Source organism: Gymnoscopelus braueri (assembly GCF_963280865.1).
Source record: "Gymnoscopelus braueri genome assembly, chromosome: 15".
NCBI lineage: Eukaryota > Metazoa > Chordata > Actinopteri > Myctophiformes > Myctophidae > Gymnoscopelus > Gymnoscopelus braueri.
Window position 1 is genome coordinate 41,756,215 of NC_137620.1, and position 15,938 is coordinate 41,772,152.

Consider the following 15,938-nt stretch of genomic DNA (forward strand, 5'->3'; position numbering starts at 1 on the left):
ATCAGAGTTTGTGTCATAGTAGTGGCATAGTAGTGTAGTAGCATTACTATTTGTAGCCGCGTTAGTATTCGTTGTAGCGCCAGCATCATGTTGTATCTGATCGGTCTGGGCTTAGGGGACGTCAAAGACATCACAGTCAAAGGCCTGGAGGTGATCCAGAGGTGTTCCAGGGTCTATCTGGAGTCCTACACCTCCATCCTGCCCGGAGGAGGTCAACAAGCTCTGGAGCAGTTCTACGGCCGTCAGCTCATCGTGGCCGACAGGGAGATGGTGGAGCAGGAGGCGGACCGGATCCTGGCGGGAGCCGACGTGGCCGACGTGGCCGTCCTGGTGGTGGGAGACCCGTTCGGCGCCACCACCCACAGCGACCTGGTGCTGAGGGCGGTGCGCGCCGGGATACGGCACCGGGTGGTCCACAACGCGTCCGTGCTGAACGCGGTGGGATGCTGCGGCCTGCAGCTGTACAACTTCGGGGAGACGGCGTCCGTCGTGTTCTGGACGGACGGCTGGAGGCCGGAGAGTTTCTACGACAAGATAAAGAGGAACCGAGACATGGGTCTTCACACGCTCTGTCTGCTGGACATCAAGGTCAAAGAGCAGTCCGTGGAGGACATGATGAGCGGGCGGAAGGTGTTCCAGCCTCCCAGGTTCATGACCGTCGCGCAGGCCGCCCGACAGCTGGTGGAAATCATCTCGAACAGGAGGGAAAAGGGGGAGGAGCCGGCTTTGACCGAGGACACGGTGTGCGTGGGCGTGGCCAGGATCGGCGCCGACGACCAGCTCATCACCACGGCGACGCTGAAACAACTGGTGTCGTGTGACCTGGGCGAGCCGCTCCATTCGTTGATCGTCACCGGCAGGCTCCACCCCCTGGAGGTGGATATGCTCCGCCTCTCTGCTGTGTCCGACGCCCTGATTGGCCTGAAGATGACGGACAGCTCAACCTACATGTCCTAACACACAAAAAGACTGTCCACACCTCCCAGCACTGTGATTGGCTGGCTGAGCCCTTACATCATCTGACAGCCAGCCAATCACAGTGCTGAATAGAGTCAGCCAATAGAGTCAGCCAATCACAGTACAGGAAAGTGGGCCAAGTGGGCCAATCACAGTGCAGGAAACTAATACTAATGAGGTGTCCCAACCCCACTTATAGGGGCGGCTACACCGCCCAAAAATAAAAAGCTATTAACACCACTTGGATGCAATACAGTTATTAACTGAATTTATCAGCGTTTTACAGTTTCAATAGCATAAACTAGATTTACAGTGGTTAACCCATTAAGACCTGAGGACGATTCTACAAATGTCTTCTAAATCCTTAGTCTGGGAGACTTCGCCTCAAAGCCTGGACAGCAGGGGGCGCGGCCACTGCGTTCCGATTCAAATCAACAGCCAATGAAGAAATGGGGGCGGGATCCACATGCAGTGGGTGTTGCTTGTAAATAGGAGCGACGGGAAGCAATTTCTCCTTGAGAAAATTGCGGCCGCCATTGCTGTGTACTGCTGTTTGCCTCTCGTCGGACTGTTTAGACGAGTTGCACAGCTCTCAGACCGGTAAGAGGCGTGTCCGCTCGGATTCTGAGCGTAAGTTACATCCCGTACACAAATACCAGGGCTCTGGCCCAGAAGTTTCCTCGCCCCTCCCGTTTGTATGCGAGAGCTGGCGAAAACTTCTGGGAACTCAGATTACTAAATCCTAACAGTTTTCTGAAAAACATTGAGCAGTGGTGCCAACAACTATCTCAACATATTTTGTTCCAGGGACCCCCAGAAGCAAAGATTTGGGTTAAAAAAAAAATATATATATTCAAAGATTTGCACACATTTTCAAGGTTTTTCAAAAATAGCAGATCTACAAGCTCATCATAGCGTGTCACTTCGTGCCGGGCTATGAGCTCTGTATATCTGCTATTTTTGAATAGCTCAAGTATAAAATAAACGGATAAAGTGGTTAAAACCAGGAGACCTGGTTCTGCCAGACCCCTAGTGGTTGAAATCTGAATGGCTGGGTAGGAAAATAGGGACAGACCGACCGACCGACCGACCGACCGACAGAGCCTCCTGTAGGCCGACCCCCCTGGGTCTGGCAATGATTGTGATGCTATATTAACTACTTTTGCTGGGGACCCCCTGGAACCCCACTTTGAAAACCAGTGTTTTCAAAGGTGGGGCAGGTTTCCACGGCGTCTGATGATGTACCTACCTGGAACAGACAGGTTCAGCATGAAGTAGGGCCGTCCTCGGCTCACCGTCTCCTGCATGATGATGGAGAAGCTGTACACGTCTCCAGCGGTGGTCGAGTGAAAGGGATGACCCATCCTCAGGATCTCTGGAGCCGTCCAAACCAATTCTGGACCACACCCACACACACACACACACACACACACACACACACACACACACACACACACACACACACACACACACACATCAAAGTAAAAAACAAAATCCCCAAAAACAACGACATTTAAAAACAAATTCAAACGCTTTATCAAAATAATTCCATAAAAAAAAGCAGATCTACAAGCTATGTGTTGTGAGCTTGAAGATCTGCTATATTTTCGCTAGTTTGGTTCCCGGGGAGACATCAAACTTCTCTTTTGGGTCTCGATCTAAAAGGTTTGGGAACCACAAGAATCTAGAACATCTGGGGTGTTCTTCTTCATTGCGTCTTATTTGACTACATAGCTCACCCTCGGGAGCCGGCTCTGGGCAGGGGAACCCATGACCCTCCAGAATGATGTGGTGTCCATAGTCGGTGATCTTCAGGACGAAGCGTCCGTCCACCACGCAGTTACGAGACTTCAGACGGCCGTGGCACAGCCCCCTGTTGTGGAGGTACTTCATACCCTGACACAACATGGAAATCAGTGGTGCTCAAAGTTTTTCGTGTCAAGGACCCCCAAAATTATATGTATTTGGCCGCGGAGCCCCATCTCAAAATGTTTTGTTCCAGGGACCCCCCAGAAGCAAAGAATAGAGTTAAAAATGTTCACTTTAAAACAATATATATTAAAAGATTTACACAAATTTTCAAGATTTTTCAAAAATAGCAGATCTACAAGCTCGTAGCGCGGCACTCTGTGCCGCGCTACGAGCTTGTATATCTGCTATTTTTGAATAGCCCAAGTGTAACGTAAATGTTTTTTAGCTGAAATCAAAAAGTGACACATGCGTTCCAGGTCTATAATGGGTTAAGTAAAAGTATCAATACCACACTGTAGAATTACTCTGTTACATGTAAAAGTCCTGTATTCAAAAGATACTTGAGTAAATGTACAAAAGTATTGACATTAAAATATACTGAAAGTACGAAAAGTTAAAAGGTACTCAAGCAGAATGTCCCATTTCACAAGTTTTCAATTTGCCCCAAAAAAAAGCACAGGAAAGTACAGTTCAAACAAGGTCTGCTAAGAGGATTTTAAATCCAAGAAAGCCTATAGACCATATTCACACGGCGGCCATATTGGAATTTAACATTGAAAGTGCCGCCACCCGGGGTGGCTACTTTCAATGACTTCATAGAAACATGGCCGCCGTGTGAATATTTGGCTATTTTCAAATAGCCGAAGTGTATATATAGGGCTGACGTTTTTAATGTATGTTATGCAATGCAATAATATAATCACAATCTAAAAAATAACTAGTGACTAAAGTTTTTCAATAATTGTAGTGGAGTAGAAGTAAAAGTATTGAAAATTAGAAATACTCCAACAAAGTAAAAATACAGTACTTGAGTAAATGTACTTAGTTACGATCACACAGCACTGCATACAGTACATGACACTAGGGCTGGGATTATTTATTTATTCAAATCAATTAATCTGTCCATTATCTTTTCCAATAATTAATTACCCATATAGCTGAATGGGTAGAGAGGTGAATTGATTAAAATATAAAAATTCTATTGTCTTTTTTATGTCTAATGTATTTGTATTTAAGTTCATAAAGTTAACATACGTATAACTAAATGCATTTGAAATTAAATAAAAATGTTACTTTTAAGGATTCAAATTAAAAAATAGCAAAAGAAAAAAATCAGGATTCCTATTAAAAATAGTAAAAATAGCCGATCTACAAGCTTAAAACATGTCGCAGTGCGACACGTTTTGAGCTCGTAGATCGGCTATTTTTGCTACTTTTGTGTGACATGGCCCGACAGTATATGCAATGTGGCCCTCTGGGGTGAGTGTGGAAATATAATGGCCCTCTCCATCATCAAAGTTGCCCCACCCCTGGTCTAGCCCTATGGAATTTATGGAATGCATGTGCAAAAAAATACACATTTCAAATATTGATTTGATGCTCATATTAACCTTAGGAAGTATTAAGCTGATACTGAATTCCCCAACCCAACCATCCATTCCCCCCTTCCTTCCTTCCTTCCATCCATACCGTGACGAGGTCCATCATCAGCGCGTACTTGAACATCCAGTCCAGCTTGACGTCCTCGTTGAGGGCCAGGTCCTCCAGGCTGCCTCTGGAGGCGAACTCCGTCACCGTGGCGAACACGCCGCAGTCGTAGAAGAACGCGAAGAAGGGATTCACGTTCTCATGATGCAGGTCTCTCAGCTGGAGGAGGAGGAGGAGGAGGAGGAGAGATGAAGAAAGGGTTGTGTTCCGTGACAGTGGTTGTCAAAACATTTTCATGTCAAGGACCCCCAAATGCATATTTGGACGCAGAACCCCATCTGAACATATTTTGTGTCAAGAGACCCCCATACAAGAGTTGTGTTGTTAAATGTTTCAAAAACATTCCAAAATTGTCACATTTTCTTTTTTTGATTTGATAAAAAATATGCGAGAATGCAATTCAACATAGGTGAACTTTGACCAGGCGCCAAGTAACAGGAATGAAGTGTCATGGTAATGGTTGACCGCGCTTGGCACATAGAGGTATAATATAACTAGAGGGCGGATTGCCCCGCCCCCAGCTATCATTTCAATGAATGTGCTCACTGGCGTTTTGAAGCACCCGGAAGCCTGCCGGAAGTAGAATTATTGGTTCGATTTTGACCACACATAGAGTTATGAGCATGCGCACTAGTGTCCTTTTTGCGTTCTACGGCAGCCCGTGTGTCAAGGATTGAACCAGAGATATTTATTAAATACACTCGAGATGCCTATGTATATGTAAATGCATATGTATTTATGTATAATATGTTTACATATTTATATCTATATATATAAATATCTCTCAGTATGTTTTGCTCGTGCATGTATTTCTCCCCGCCTGCAGTTCCAGCTTTGGCCACTGGGGAGGCGGCTTCAATGTTTCTCAGCAACTCTGGGGGCTTGGCTTGGCAGGCATTTCACTTGTAGTTTTCTCTCAGTGAACCAACCACTCCAACGACAGTTAAATGAAATACACACCAGAAAACCTGCACTGCCCACAACCCGCAAGACAACATGGGATATTATTGACACATTCAACGCCTTGGCATGCGTTGGCTACTCCCTGTCAGATGCTACTGTATGTGTGACCGTACCCATAATCAGTTGTCTAATTAGGGACTAGTTACGGTATATCTGGTAGGATGGAGAACCCACAGTAACATGACTGAACGTGGACAGGACTGGACTTGAGGAGCACTGAACTAACGGATGCATGGACACTTTGGACAGACATCTTTACAGAGATAGATAGGGTTGTAGTTAAAATATGACAGAAAACAGGTTGAAAAGGGCAGTAACTGACCAGTTGAAACACGTCCCTGGTCTTATGGCTGACGCCAGTGAAGGATCCAGATGGCATCTTCTTCACCCATGCCCAGTCTCCCTACAGGAAGGAATAGAAACATTTTAACCACATTAAGACTGTCACCATCAATCACTTTCTTAGTGATTATTCTACCGGTTACTGTTTCTGTTGATTGAGTAATTGATTTTTTTTTTATTTTTTTTTTCCGAATATATCCTTCTATAATTTGACAAACCTCTGTAGTCGTCGGTGAAGCTGCCCGGTTCTCCTCACTGGCTGAAGCAATTGCTCATTACCATCTGAACTTAACTGCGAAGCCCGTTTCTCAATTTTCATCAAATCTCAGCTTTTTATTAGCCATTATGTGTCAAACCAGTAGCCAGTGTCACGTCCCACAGGATTTCAAGTTGGCAAGAGTAATCCCTCTGCATAAAAAAGGAAGCAAATTAGAACCTGGCAACTATAGGCCTGTTTCCATCCTTTGTTCCATCTCAAAGGTTGTAGAGCGATTAATTCAAGAACAAATCAACAGCTACCTCAGCGAGCATAAACTGTTGTTTGAATTCCAATCGGGCTTCAGAACCTCCCATTCCACTGACACATGCCTACTGTATCTGACCGACTACATCAAACGTGAGGTAGACGCGGGCAAATACTGCGGCATGGTCATGTTGGACCTCCAAAAAGCGTTCGACACTGTAAACCACTCAATTTTACTTGATAAGCTGAGGGCGATTGGTTTTGACTGCACATCACTAAACTGGATGAGATCTTACCTGGAGGGAAGAGAACAAGTGGTTGACATCAACGGAACCATGTCCTCGTCCCTCCCGGTGAGCTGTGGGGTTCCTCAGGGCAGCATTCTAGGGCCGTTACTGTTTCTTCTATACATTAACGACATGAGTGCTGCCTGTAACTGCAAATTGTTCCTGTTCGCTGATGACTCGGCACTCCTGATCTCGGGAGAGGACAAGTTGCAAGTTGAGGAGGCGCTCAGCTCCGAACTCTCAAAAATCCGTACTTGGCTTACCGATAACAAACTGTCACTACACCTTGGGAAAACTGAATCCATTCTCTTTGGGACCAAACATTCCCTCAGACAGATGGATGTAAATGATTTCAAGGTCAAAGTCGATGACACAATTATCTCTAGCAAAGAAGAGATTACCTATTTGGGTTGTGTACTTGACAAATACCTGACAGGTGATAGCATGGCTACAAAGGTGGTCAAAAGAGTAAACCAGAGAACCAAATTTATGGGCAGAGTTTCCTCTTTTGTCAACCCTCAGGCCCTCAGGACCCTCTCTGGGGCCCTGATTCAACCACTTTTTGACTATGCTTGCACCTCCTGGTACTCCAACACCTCAGTGTCACTGAAGACTAAGCTTCAAACCTCCCAAAACAAACTGATTCGGCTACTCCTCGGATTGGGGCCCATGACCCACCTTTCTCCCACCCATTTTGCCAGCCTAGGCTGGCTCAGGGTGGAAGACAGGGTTAAACAACTAAAAATGGGACTGGCCTTCAAAATTGTAAATGCAAATTTGCCCGATATGCCCCCAATTCCCGCATATCTGAGTAAATACCTCCAAAAGGTTAGCGACACCCACAGTCACAATACCAGAGGGAGCGTTAACAACAATTTGGTACCACCCACCCATAAATCAAACATGGGCAAATTCTCCTTCTACAGCACTGCCACCCAGGATTGGAATAGTCTAACTCCATCCCTCAAAAAATGCAGTTCGCTGGGCTCATTTAAAAGAGCCTTAAAAAATCACCTTTCAGGAGGCCAAAGGTGGAGGTAGTACCATTTTCCCGTTAGACAGCAGACCCCCCCCCCCCTGTTCTTGTACATATTTTTTTCCCCTCTTTTTTATTTTTTTGGTTGTACATAGTGTTATATATTGTTTTTGGCTGTTTATTTTGTAATGATATTTGAACTGTGGTGCCACTATATATGCCTATGAATTAAATACCAAGGCCCTCATTGGAAACAAGTCCGCAAGGACTTTTATGAACGGACCTGTTAGACAAAGTATTTTAAATGTAACTGTGCTGTTTTACATTTTTTGCCTAATAAAATATTCAATCAATCAATCAATCAAACAATGGGAGATAACGTTGCCAGGTTTCGTGGGTTTCGCGCGAGAAACAGGCAGCAAGGTCTGTACTTTCGCCTGCGCCCTTCGCCGGGCTTGGGTGCTCATATCCATCCCCCTACGGGTATGGTCTAGTATTTTTTAATTGATGTGAAAAGGATAGATTTTCTTTTTAATCAACTAAACCGTTTAGTCGAACATATAGCAAAACTTATGTGATTTCATAATCATAATCGATTAAAATTGATTAGTTAGTAATTCATTATTGCAACCCTAAACCATATGAATCCTAATGTCCCAATTCATGTCGTAATAGGCGAAGATTCTGCGAAAAAATCTGATCGTTGTGAGCTTGCAGATCAGATCTTTTCAGAACTTCAAAGCATCAGTACAGTGCAGTCCCCTGGGGGACGCCGGTTAACGACGTATACATTTATTTCCAGTGGTGGAAAAAGTACTCAATTTCTTTACTTAAGTAAAAGTACCAATACTGCAATGTAGAAGTACTCCATTACAAGTAAAAGTCTGGAATTAAAAATGTACTTGAGTAAAAGTGCAAAAGTATTGGCATGAAAATGTACTTAAAGTACCAGAAGTAAAAGTACTTAAATATTTGAAAATAGCAGATCTACAAGCTCACAACGCGTTGCGATGCGACGCGTTGTGAGCTTGTAGATCGGCTATTTTCAAATAGCCTAGGTATAAAATAGGGCTAAAGTGGTTAATGTATGTTTTATAATATAAAAATGTATATCTGAGAAGTAACTAGTAACTAAAGTTTTCAAATAATTGTAGTGGAGTAAAAGTACAACATTTGCCTCTGAGATGTAATGGAAAAAGTATTGGAAATTGGAAATACTCAAGTAAAGTACAAATACCTCAAAATTGTACTTAAGTACAGTACTTGAGTAAATGTACTTAGTTATTTTACACCACTGTTTATTTCAGACACTGAAATCTCAAAGGTTTCAAATCACTGAAGGGAATAATCTGAACACCCGAACACCGTTCATTTTGACAGCAAATGTAGTTTTAGTCATAGTCTTAATTCATTTAGTTTTAGTCATATTTTTGTGATCCGAAACGTTTTAATTTTAGTCGACTAAAACTACAGTTGATTTTGTCGTCAAAAAGTGTATTTTGGCAGTGCCTTGATGGCGTTGTAATGCCTGATTTGACACTTGGTTGCATGCTGAAAATCAGTGGTGTAAAGTAACTAAGTACATTTACTTAAGTACAATTTTGAGGTATTTGTACTTTACTTGAGTATTTCCAATTTCCAATACTTTTACTTCTACTCCACTTCATCTCAGAGGCAAATATTGTACTTTTACTCCACTACAATTACTTGAAAACTTAGGTACTAGTTACTTTTCAGATATAAACTATGATATAATGAAACATACATTAACCACTTTAGCCCTATTTTATACATAGGCTATTTGAAAATAGAAGATCTACAAGCTCACAATGCGTCGCATCGCGACGCGTTGTGAGCTTGTAGATCGGCTATTTTCAAATATTTAGTACTTTTACTTTTGGTACTTTAAGTACATTTTGATGCCAATACTTTTGTACTTTTACTCAAGTACATTTTTTATTTTGGATTTTTACTTGTAACAGAGTATTTTTATATTGCAGTATTGGTACTTTTACTTAAGTAAATAATTTGAGTACTTTTTCCACCACTGCTGAAAATAGCCGATCTACTAGATCGGCTATTTTCAGAGCGCAACACCCGAGTGCAAACAGACATAAAATGACTTTTAGTTCTACTGGATCTCTTCTCCATTAGTCCCTACAACTACCTAACATTTTAGCCTATTTTTATTTGTTGACGAAATTGTCAATATATTTAGTCTTAGTTTTACTCATCATAGCTTAGTTTTCATCAGTGAAAAAAGCTAGTCGATGACATTAACACCGCACCCGAACCATAAGCCAAGTACAGCTTCCCGTTTAGAGGCTGCGTCTCACCTCGAAGACGACCACGCTGGAGTTCTCGTGCGTGGCGGGCGTCAGGATGGAGATGGAAGACACGCTGTGCTCGACCTCTGACGCGCCGCCGCTGCCTCCTCTGCTCTCATCTGACTTCTGTACACAGGTAGAGGAGGAATGTTAGTGTTATAATGTGTGTGTGTCTTTTCACCCAAAAAATTACTAAATTTGTATCGATTAGTCACGCCCAGAGTGTAGAAGAGAGAGTAACGTCACGCTTTGATCTCGCCGCAAAGCGGGCCTCTATGGGCTATAGTTCCAAACATTGGAACTATCTCATTGACGTAGACAGAGCACTTCCGCATTCCATTCTTACAATGGGAGTCGACGCTACTGTCATTACTCTCTTTCTAAATTACTCTGGTCACGCCATGGAGACTTGAATTCATGGATATTTTTTTTGTTTTTGTCGCCTAAGCCAATAATTTGATGACCAGCAGACCGGTAGGAGACACAAAGGAGACTCTTTGTCTCCCCTACCGGAGCCGCTGCCGGTCATCAAATTATTGGCGTAGGCAATTTTGATTTTTGATTAACTATCCCCTTAAACAGATAGTTCTGGCCGTCCTTGATTATGACGTTCAAAGCCGTCGGTCGTAAAATAACATTGTCTTAACTCTGATGCAATAACCATCTATTATACAGTACCAACGTTAATTCAAAATGCTGCTGCCAGATTGTTAAGCAGGTCCAGCAGAAGGTGCCACATCACTCCAGTCCTGGCCTCTTTGCACTAATTTCAGGGTCCAGTTCAAGGTCCTGGTGCTCACTTATAGAGCTCTGCATGGTCAGGCCATGGTCACCCTTTAGCTCATGGGTTCCCAAACTTTTCAGCCCGCGACCCCAAAATAAGGCGGCCATTGACTTGCGACCCCACCTAAAACTGGAGTTAATTTATGCACATAAACTTGCACGTTCGGTGCGCATTTAAAATTTATCAAAATGGTCAAATGTACTATTTGTAATCATTTTAGGTTGTATTTCATCCATTCTGTTGAATTTAAAATAAAATAGAAAATAAAAATAAAAACGTTCTTTTTTTTTTTTTTTTTTATGACCCAAAATAATTTCGCGACCCCACCGTCAGTCTCCCGGTCGCGACCCCAACTTTGGGAACCCCTGCTTTAGCTGACCTGTCCAGTGTGCTAGTAATGCTACAGTGGTACAGTTACTGTACAAACAAACAGACGCAGCAGACTGTGGGGAACAGAGTAACACCGACACTGACCCTGTTGTAAACCGCTGGGTTGATGAAGGTGACGTCAGCCAGTGTCAGCATCATCTTGCTGCGACTCTTCATCATTGTGAGGCTTCGCCTGCACAACAAAGGACCAGCGGTAAAAAATGGGGAGTTACTGTATGTCGATATAACAGTGGTTCTCAAAGTGGGGTCCAGGGACAGTGGGTCACCAGCAAAATTAGTCACCGTAGTATATTAGCAGTTTAAACACTTTAACCGTATCTTACGTCACCTTGCTAAACTAATGGCCAAAGTAATTTTTTGAGGAAAATGATATTTTTGCCTAAGTCAGCTCCTCATGACACTGGCCACCTCTGGTAAAATCCTTTCCCTTTTATAATGGCCTAATTCCCTAGTGTGACTTAGGCCAAAATAGGCATTTTATTTGGCCTAAGTCACATGGTTTTGTGACTTAAGCCAAATTATTTACTGATTTAGGCCATTTTGTATTTTTGTTAGCTTTTTTTTTTGTTGGCCTAAGTCAGATTTAATCCTATTTAAAACTATTTAAATCTCTTATGTTACATAACTGACAGACAGTGTTATTTCTATTTAAATAGTCATAATTTGTTATAAACATTTTGGGTGAAATGATTAAGAAATATCATATAGTTTTGTTTTGGATCCGTTTTTTATTTTTCCTGAAAAACTGAAAAAAATTACTTAGGCCATTAGTTTAGCAAGGCGACGTACTTTCTTTGGCTGTTAAAAAATAGCCGATCTACAACCTCAGAGCGCGTCGCATCGCGAAACGTTGCAAGCTTGTAGATGTGCTATTTTGGTCTTGAAATATTGTGAAAGATTGTGCTCCGACTAAACAACAAAGGGCCAAAGGTAGACAATGACTGCGTTTACATGGACAATGCTTTCGTCAATCAGATGGAAATCATTCCGATCAGACGTTGCGTTTACCCTGGTCTAAATCAAAGTGATCGTCGTTTACATGTCCCAAAGTATTTGATCAGAATATAACTTTTGACTTGCATGTGGTTCTGCCCGTTTTCTGTTTTTTCCTAGTAAATCTTCCTGATGGACCCCCCGCCTTGTCCTCCAAAAGCTCCAGTTATAGTGTGAATTGTGACTGTACTCTACAAAGGGACTTAGGAAGCGGTGCAGATTAATACCAGGTGGTCTCAAAGTAAATTGTGGGATCCACAAGAGCACCATAAAAAATGTGTAGGCTACACATTCTTTTTGTGTGTGGGCGCCATGGTGAATGAGTCCATTAAACGCTTGATCTGTGTACCGGAAATGTTGGAGATCGCCAGAAGGTTATGCGCCACATTCCCCAAATTATAGGACTGATAGACGGGTTGCATATTCTGACCCCTGGGCTGTACCACACACGTGATGTGCGTGGATTCTGCATTGTAATGCGTGTGTAATATGCGTCTGGAAAGCTGCAATTGTTTATACCGGCTATTTGTGGCTTGTACTATTGCAAAGTTATTAATTCCATGCATTTTGTTGTCTGTTAACATGACAGCATAATACATCTCTTCAACTATTTAACAGTCTGTTGACATTACAGGGTTGTTAATCCTTACCACTGGGCCCTCTGTTTAAGTTGTAACGGTATAATTTATTTGCCAGTTGACAGCCAGAAAACATTGCGAGGTTTATAACCCACCATTTTACAGTGTGACGACATCACATAGTTATTTCTTTAACACTATGTAGAACTTACTGGTGTGTTTGTGTATGGATATACTGGGACTGTACAGTACCTGATGCCGTAGATCAGGGCTACAGCAAACACAGTAGACAGCAGTGGAACAAGTATCATCCCAATGGCTGAGTACTTGTCTACACCTGCAGGACACAAAACCGTGGACACATTTAATTTTGAGGAAAGTTTCAGTTACTGTATAACTAACATTTTACGAGACTACACATGGGTGTCATGGTCTGTCTGTCTGTCTGTCTGTCTGTCTGGGTCTAAGTGAATCCATGTTTGTGCATGCATATGTGTGTGTTTGTATAAGGACAAATGTGCATCTATACGTATGTGTGTGTTTACTCGGATCTAGTGTGTGCGTGGGTGCGTGTAGAGAGCTTTCAGTTCTATTGCCAGCAGCACTTCTATTATAGTGTCTGTCTCAAAACATGAATCATCAAATATATACAGACGCCACGGGGGATAAATTAAAGGAAGAACCAACATAAAGTGTTTTAATAATGTGTTGGGAGACCACAAACCACCAAAACAACTTCAGTGCACCGATTATACAAGTCTCTGGAACTCTGCTGGAGTGTGGTTGAGAGCACGGTCTAACACTGGTGTTCAACAGGGTTGAGATGTGGCGACTGTGAAGGTCATCGCACATGATTCAAATCATGTACATATATATATTCAATGACCCCTCGTGCCCTGTGGATGCGGGCATTGCAACCCATACTATAATGTCCCTCTCTATGTAATGTATTTAGCTTATGCCAGTGGTGCCAGCTGTTCCTCCTGGGGGCCCAAAATCCCACACACACAATTTGTGTTACGTTCTGTCCATCAAAGTTGTTGACGGACTGTTCTTACTGTCACAGACTGATCAAGTTCTGCATTGACATTCTCAGACACAAGGAAGAGTTGTCTTCTATTTTTCCTTACATATCACACTAATTACATTACAGTCATTTAGCAGACGCTTTTATCCAAAGCGACTTACAATAAGTGTATTCAACATAGGTAGGGAACGAAAACTACTAATCACCAGAAGTCTTTAGTGCATTTTCTGCAAAAACAAGCAACCAAGAGTATACCTAGCGCTAAGGTAAAAGTGCAATATATCAGCTACCTATTTCCTTAAACAGATGAGACAAAATAGCTAAATCAAATGAGCATGAGCTAAAACAAATAAGTGTATCGACTAAACAAGATCCAATAAACAATACAGCAATAGAAAACAAGCGTTCGTACAACTAGTTAACAACAAGTAGGTCAGGCAGAGAGGAAGGGTAGTGTTTCCTGAAGAGGTGGGTTTTCAGTCTGCACTACACTACACTAATGCACGAGCACCATGGTCATTGAATGTGTGCTTTCAATTTACAATCTAGGCCTTTAGCAGATACTCTTATCCAGAGTGACTTACAATAAGCACTTACAATGTCCAACCCTATTTACTGAGTAAATGCAGATGTCACTAGTGATCCAGAAGTCTTTGTGACTGAAGCTCCTGCCATCCGTGCCCCACTACTGAACCCTCTTTCATAGTCACTTAAATCTTTTTCTCTTGCCATCAGCTCAGCATTTTTTTTTAATGCTAACCTATTTATTCAGGTTCTTCCTTAAATATGTCACCCATCTTAACATTTAAAAACATGTTTACTGTGCTAAATGTCACATAGCTGTGCAGTGGAGTAGAGTGTCACTATTTAGAATCCAGTGAAAGCATTTGGTTCAAATGTAACGTGTTAAGATGTGTCGGCATGAGCGATGGTGTCTAAACAGTGTGTGGGTGGGCCCCGTGCAGTAATCATGAGTCATCATGTGTGTGTATATAGTATTGAACTGTTTATGGGGGCATCTGCGTGTCCATGTGCATAGTGTATCGTCGCTGTAGGGCAGAAACCTCCTATCTCCATATGGTACCACATATTCAACTTTTTATGTTTTACCCCTTCTTCGTCATACTACAGTAGCCTATCACGCAAAAGTAGCAACAAAAAAAAAGAAGCAGATCTACAAGCTCACAACGCATCACAATACAACACGTTGTGAGCTTGTAGACTGTCTGTTTTTGCTATTTTAGAAAGAGTGTTTAGAATGAAGGTTAAGTGGTTAAGTCTGTGGTTTTTTTAAAATATTGAACCAATATGAAACATATTAACCCATTGAATCCGGGGAACACATCTCTGTCATTTCAGATTTCTTTGCCTATTCAAAAATAGCAGATCTACAAGCTCATAGCGCGGCACCGAGTGCCGCGCTATGAGCTTGTAGATCTGCTATTTTTGAAAAATCGCTGTGCAAATCTTTGAGTATATATTTTTAAAGCGAACATTTGTAACTCAAATCTTTGCTTCTGGGCGTCCCTGGAACAAAATATTTTACAAATGTTCGCTTTAAAAAATATAGGCTATATTCAAAGATTAGCAAAAAAAACAAGATTTTTTAAAAATAGCAGATCTACAAGCTCATAGAGCGGCACTCGGTGCCGCACTATGAGCTTGTATATCTGCTATTTTTGAATAGCTAAAGAAATCTAAAATTACACAGATGCGTACCCGGATAATAAGAACTTATGTGACAAAAGAATAACTACATTGGAACACAGTATCTTTCTTCCCATTTAAAAAAGAAAAAGTAGCTGTTTTGGACATACAAGGTTTCCGCCCGACAGCGAGGATATGCATGTGTACCACATGTACAGTATGTGAGCTGTATGCGAGTGTGAGAGAGGCGAGCTTCACCTCCAGAGCAGATGACTCCCTTGGCGAACCAACAGGAGTGGTCCTTGCTGGGTCCGTAGCCACGAGGGTAGTGGATCTCTCTGCCCAGGAACCGCAGCAGGTTGACTTCCATATCGATCCTGTTATCAATCAATCAATAGGATTCATTCAGTTCAGTTCACAGTTAACTGATTGATGACTGATTATGACGTAGTATAGCTCCTGTTGTTGGCAGGGTTCTCTTTTACAACTCTTTTAGGAGCTTCTGAGCAAAATGTCAAATTTTCTGTAGTATTTTTTAAGTTACACAATCCTGCAGAAAATGTGGATGGATGTGGAACATATTTAAACCATTATTGCCACTGTAATACAGGACGTATGCAGTGGTGGAAGAAGTACTCAGATATTTTACTTAAGTAAAAGTAGCAAAACCATAATATAAAACTACTCTGTTACAAGTAAAGGCCTGCTTTCAAAATGTTACTTGAGTAAAAGTACAAAAGTATTG

The 15,938-nt window shown here is 42.2% G+C and overlaps 2 protein-coding genes across 2 annotated transcripts in view; one reads left to right on the forward strand and one right to left on the reverse strand.

Moving 5' to 3' along the window:
- Positions 1-15,938, reverse strand: part of gc2 (guanylyl cyclase 2) — a gene marked incomplete at both ends in the record, with an annotated part of 37,478 nt that overhangs the window by 8,921 nt on the left and 12,619 nt on the right. Inside the window, 8 exons of the mRNA XM_080451751.1 lie at positions 2,207-2,365; positions 2,649-2,853; positions 4,399-4,575; positions 5,702-5,782; positions 9,784-9,900; positions 11,033-11,120; positions 12,772-12,856; positions 15,452-15,570. Of these exons, the coding sequence (XP_080307877.1) occupies positions 2,207-2,365; positions 2,649-2,853; positions 4,399-4,575; positions 5,702-5,782; positions 9,784-9,900; positions 11,033-11,120; positions 12,772-12,856; positions 15,452-15,570 (1,031 nt within the window). The remainder of the gene's footprint in view (positions 1-2,206; positions 2,366-2,648; positions 2,854-4,398; positions 4,576-5,701; positions 5,783-9,783; positions 9,901-11,032; positions 11,121-12,771; positions 12,857-15,451; positions 15,571-15,938) is intronic.
- Positions 88-957, forward strand: LOC308102068 (diphthine methyl ester synthase-like; the record flags this gene model as incomplete). Its single annotated transcript, XM_080451660.1, has 1 exon — positions 88-957. One exon carries the CDS (start codon positions 88-90, stop codon positions 955-957), a length of 870 nt encoding a protein of 289 aa, XP_080307786.1.